General features: G+C 36.0%; 1 protein-coding gene across 1 annotated transcript; it reads left to right on the top strand.

The window, feature by feature from the left end:
• Positions 1-302: 302 nt before the first annotated feature.
• Positions 303-4,222, top strand: CYP707A4 (cytochrome P450, family 707, subfamily A, polypeptide 4). Its single transcript, XM_086253035.1, has 9 exons — positions 303-901; positions 1,024-1,354; positions 1,672-1,821; positions 2,046-2,294; positions 2,383-2,472; positions 2,592-2,670; positions 2,794-2,900; positions 3,084-3,202; positions 3,522-4,222. The coding sequence occupies exons 1-9, from the start codon at positions 699-701 to the stop codon at positions 3,637-3,639; spliced, it is 1,446 nt and encodes a 481-aa protein (XP_086109161.1). The 5' UTR covers positions 303-698; the 3' UTR covers positions 3,640-4,222.
• The last annotated feature ends 1,427 nt before the right edge of the window (positions 4,223-5,649 follow it).

Here is a 5,649-nt window from a genome sequence, read left to right on the forward strand (position 1 = left end):
CAATATAAAAATAGAGAAATATATAAATACAGGCTCACTCTAGACGGATATATTTTACAAATTAACAAAAATGTAAAAAATAAAGATTTGAGGTTTCGATGCAAGGATCTTTTGCATCCAAGACTACAATACGGTATTAGCCTACTATTATACTGTTGAAAGGGACTAGACGAGACACAATGGTTAAAATCAATTTTGAGGTAGTTTTCTAGGTGGAGGAAGAAGAGGTAAAAATGGCCAAATGTTTGGTCAATTGTCCAAAAAAGCTTAGGACATTTGTCCCCTTAAAACACTTACCTCATAATAGAATTTTTGCAATGATGACTTGCTTTGGCCATCTCTATTAGAAAAGTTACCTCGCATGAAATTTATATTGTTTTGGCCTGTACAGTCTCTTTTCGCAGTTCAAACTGAGGTCAAAAGTTTAAGTTGCTAGGGAATAAACCAAGCTAACAATATTCACCTTGATTTATTCATAGCGTTAATTCTTGGCAAATTAATTTGCCCTAAACCCACATTAAATTTTTGTCTTTTGCAGGGCCACCTCTTTCTCCACTCTATAAATACCCCAACCCACCCCATCTCTTTCTCACTGACTTGATTCCCTTAGCCACCATCCATCTCCTGCATATACACTCCTATAGTTCAGAAAACCATACGACAATTCAGAGAGAGAGAGAGAGAGTTTTAACATTTGTATGGAGATTGCTACTACTTTAATATACATATTCTTCTTTTTCTTAACTCTGTTCTCATCATACCACTTCATAAAGAAACAAAAGAGAAAATCCAAACACAAGGCCAAGCTTCCCCCAGGCTCAATGGGGTGGCCTTACATAGGAGAGACTCTACAAATGTACTCTCTGGACCCAAATGTATTCTTTGCCACAAAGCAGAAAAGGTTCCCAATCAATTTACCAACCAACCCTCTAAATGCTATTAATCTTCAAATTAACATTCCCTTTGCATGGATTTTGGTTTAACTTTGCTCCATGTTGCTCATCTTTTATGTGTGTTCATCAGGTATGGAGAGATATTCAAAACCCACATACTTGGCTGCCCTTGTGTCATGCTGGCAAGCCCTGAGGCCACAAAGTTTGTGCTGGTCACTCATGCCCACCTCTTCAAACCCACATACCCCAAGAGCAAAGAGAAGATGATTGGCCCTTCTGCTCTGTTCTTTCACCAAGGAGACTACCACAGTTCTCTCAGGAAGCTCATTCAGAGCTCACTGTCCCCCAACCCCATCACTATGCAGAAACTAGTCCCTCACATTGAAGCATTAGCCATTTCTGCTTTAGAGTCATGGGCTGCAGGAGGGAAGGCCATTAACACCTACCATGAGATGAAGAAGGTTGGTATTTAATTGGCTCCAAAACACCAATTTGTTAACCTAAAACTTGGTCCAACAACATGTTGATTAATTAGACTATATATACTTTAAGTAATCTTTACACACCAACATGTTTCTCTTGTGCGCCCCATGTTGCTATGTCTTTTTGGATTATCTTGGTTTCCTCATTGGTGGTTCTAATGTATTTGTCTTATTCCTCAGAATTTTGTTGTTGGTGTTGTGCTTCTCATAAGTTCCTTTGTAATGGGTCCTTCTCGATCTTGAATTTGTTTGGATCAAGTGATTCTGATGTATGGATCTCATTTGTCCCTCTACAGTTCGCCTTCGATGTCGGCTTTCTCGCTATCTTTGGTGAGTTGGATGGGACTTATAGAGAAAAGCTCAAGGAGAACTACTGCATAGTTGACAAGGGTTACAATTCTTTTCCAACAAGCATACCCGGCACTGCATATCACAAAGCTCTCTTGGTAAGCAACATTCTATCTTTAAAGATAATACATATCATGAGTTATGTTCTGCACGTTATATTGTCAAACTGTTAGTCTGGTCCACACATTCAAACAGAAAAATCACTGGATCAACAGCCTGACAATATAACTGTGTAAGACTGTATGACACAAGAAAAAAATTTCGTATACGAAAATCTGACAGTACCTGTTGTTTTTTTATTCTTTCTGGTTAATTATCAAAGGCAAGGAAAAGGCTTAGTCAGATTTTAAGTCAGATAATCTGCGAGAGGAAGGAAAAGAAAGTGCTGCAGAAGGATCTGTTGGGTCATCTGCTGAATTTCCAAGATGAAAAGGGGAAAAATTTAACTGAGGATCAAATATCAGATAACATCATTGGAGTACTGTTTGCAGCCCAGGACACCACAGCTAGTGTTCTAACATGGATTCTCAAATACCTCCATGATAACCAAAAAATTCTTCAAGCTGTGAAGGTAGGAATTCCATTAAAAGCTCACAAATCTCATGCAAATTATACATGTCAAAGATTAGTATATATTAAGCTGTTATATGGTATTGCAGGCTGAGCAGAAGGCAATATATGAAGAAAATGAAGGATGTAAGAGACCCTTGACATGGGCACAGATTAGGAACATGCCACACACTTATAGGGTAAGCCCAACTTACTCTACTCCTGCATGTGTTCAAAAATGAAAAAAAAAAAAAAAAAAAAAAAAAAAAGCATCACAAAATAGAATGATAGTCATCTGGGTACATCTGAATTTTTACAGGTTGTATTAGAGAGCTTGAGGATGGCAAGTATCATATCTTTCACATTTAGGGAAGCTGTGGTTGATGTAGAATACAAAGGTGAGGACTCAAAGTTAATTTCTGTGCCATTTAATTAGAAGGATGGTATTAAAGAGGCTTTTTTTCAATGAATTTCTTTAAAAATTTATCAATCTTTAATTTGTGTGCCATTTTATTATGCAGGATATCTTATACCAAAGGGTTGGAAGGTGATGCCATTGTTTAGGAACATACATCACAATGCTGAATTCTTCTCTGACCCTCAAAATTTTGATCCATCTAGGTTTGAGGTATGTATCATAGTGCATAGAAAGGTTGTGTTTGTTTAAAGCAGAGAGACTCTGAATCTCTCATATCAGCTGTTTTTTGTCAGTTTTGTCATTTTTCTATTTTCCTTCACACAAACAAATTCTATGGAAAGCCAAAAATTGCTTTATTTCTTATATTTTATTTTTCTGGTTGTGGGTGAATAGGTTGCTCCAAAGCCTAATACTTTCATGCCATTTGGCAAAGGAGTACACGCTTGTCCAGGGAATGAGCTTGCCAAGCTGGAGATGCTTATTTTGGTCCACCATCTTGTGACCAAATTCAGGTAGAATGCAGAAACATAATAAACTTAATAAACAAAAGCTAATCATACCTTAGGAGCAAAAAAAAGCTAATCAAACCTAATAAACTTAATACCAAAAAAGTAAAACATAATAAACCTAATATTAGAAAACCTGAGTTTTCTTTTCTTTAATTAGAATTAGAAAGGCCATAGTCTCCAACTATTATTCTAGAACAAACAGAATTATAACATTAGTTTTAAATGTCTAAAAACAAGAAAATTGAAAAAATCCAGAGCCTTTGGTTGAGAATATCTCTATGTAAAAGACTCTTGTTGATATTTTATGATTTGTGTTTTGCAGGTGGGAAGTGGTGGGATCACAAAGTGGGATTCAATATAGCCCATTTCCAGTTCCTCTGCATGGATTACCAGCCAGATTTTGGAAAGAATCTCCTCAAACAGAATTTGTGGGCCACTAATTAAAGATGCCTTCCCCAACTTTAATTCACCTCCCTAAAACCCAATCTCCAGAGTCCAGCCCTCTTTATTATAATATGGGGATCTCTATCTCTCACTGTAGAATTAGCATATTGATATATAAATGTCTCCACCTTGTAATTGTTAAGGATGGCTTTGATTGTCTCTAGAAGAAGCTTTAATGATTTGAGGGGTAAAGTTTTTATATTACCCTTATGTAAGTAGAGTGACATATTATTGCCTATTATTGTAGCTTTATTCTAAGCTAATAAAACTAAGGAATTTTGTAAGAAACATGTTCAACCTATCACCTATGGTTCATATTCTATTATCATCTATTGATGCCTAAGATTCAACATAACTCAAACATCGTCCTTAAAACTCCCAAATCAAGTCGTCCCAATACTAAATTCACATACTTTATGTTCAGATAATTGTAGCAAATTACAAGGCAATTATCTTATTTTTCATGAATTTTTAATGAGATTCAAAATGAAGAAGAGATAAACAAATAAAACATTGTCACATCACTTAATATAAAAAAAATTAGAAATTTATTTTGATGATGTTAACATTACTCTTATTTATACGAGTTCACCTATTTTATAAACATCATATGACATGCAAATAGATCTAATTGTGAGAAAATTTATATCCTAGTAATAGAATGGAAAAATAAATTCATAAAAATTCAAGAATTAAAAATATATTTATATATTTTAGGTATCCGTATAACAGAATTTTCCGGAAATAAATAAATCTTGATCAACCTATCTGATGACAAGGCTTTGTTCCCCTGATGGGAACTTGCACATTGCTTCACGTGGGGGTCATTGGCAGTGGCCACAAAAAGAGCCACGTGTCACGAATTTGTTGGCTGTGTGAAAATGGAGGTGCCCTTGATTGGAGGTAATAACAAGGCAGGCAAGGAAGCACCCACCCAAAGGCCAAGAACAAAGGGTAAGTGATTGGTGAGCGTGGGAGCCCTAACAAAGTAAAACCTACCCCTTCCTTTCTTTTAGTGTTTTTGCCGGTGGCCCCAAATTTCTGCATGCTTCCAATTTCTTAAGAGGTGTGTTTAATGCGATGGATTCATAACATTTGTGTGTGCATGTGTGGGTGCACGTGAGGAAATGTATGAGTAGATTAAAATCCCTAACCCCTCTCTAATATCAATATAAATGTTGCAGCAAAGAGGAAAGTTTATAAGGAGTCAAAATAAGCACCATCTACAGACCAAATGCACAGTAGCATAAGTTTTTAGAGTACTTTCAAAAAAGACTATCAAATACACTAGTACAAATTGATAGAAATGCCAAAAGGACAAATGAACGGCCTAAAAGAAGTGTGTGGTGGCTCTGGAAAGAACATTTGTGCTATATCTGATAAGTGGCTATAATTGATTCATTCAAACCAACCTAAGAAGGCTTCCTTGAGCTACATTAAAACTGCAGCTTGTTTGATGAAATATCCCGACTACAGTAGTAACAGTACTAGTCATGCCATTGCATAATTTTCCATCAAAAAAGCATTTTCTGTTCAAGGACAAGACTACAAGGATGATGTTCATGTACTGTGTGCACTGGAACTTGATTTTTTTTTTTTTTGGTCAATGAAAATTCATTAAAGCCACTAGGGCAAGAAGAAAGGAAAGAGAGGGGGAAGAACCCAACCCTCAGAACATCATAAGAAAGGCAAACAAAGCAGGCCAAAAAAGAGAAAGAAAACAAAGCAGTCACCACAAGAAATAAAAAAAAAAAAAAACTGCAGGCAAAAGCAGTCACCACAAGAACTTGATTGTTTATGTGTTATTTCTGTAGTGCTAGCTAGCATTAAGAGAAATGTCTATAACGCTTACTGCAAGTAGATGGGAAGAAAAAAAAATCAAGGAATTTTTATCAAAATCAACACCACCAGAATTACAATGTAGTTCTTTGTAGGGTTGAAACGATTTCGTGATGATCCAAAGTGCTCGTCTATTACCTTAGAGTACCATTGGCAGAAAAGGGAAA

Source organism: Dryas octopetala, chromosome 8 (genome assembly GCF_963921425.1).
Source record: "Dryas octopetala chromosome 8, drDryOcto1.1, whole genome shotgun sequence".
Classification (NCBI taxonomy): Eukaryota; Viridiplantae; Streptophyta; class Magnoliopsida; order Rosales; family Rosaceae; genus Dryas; species Dryas octopetala.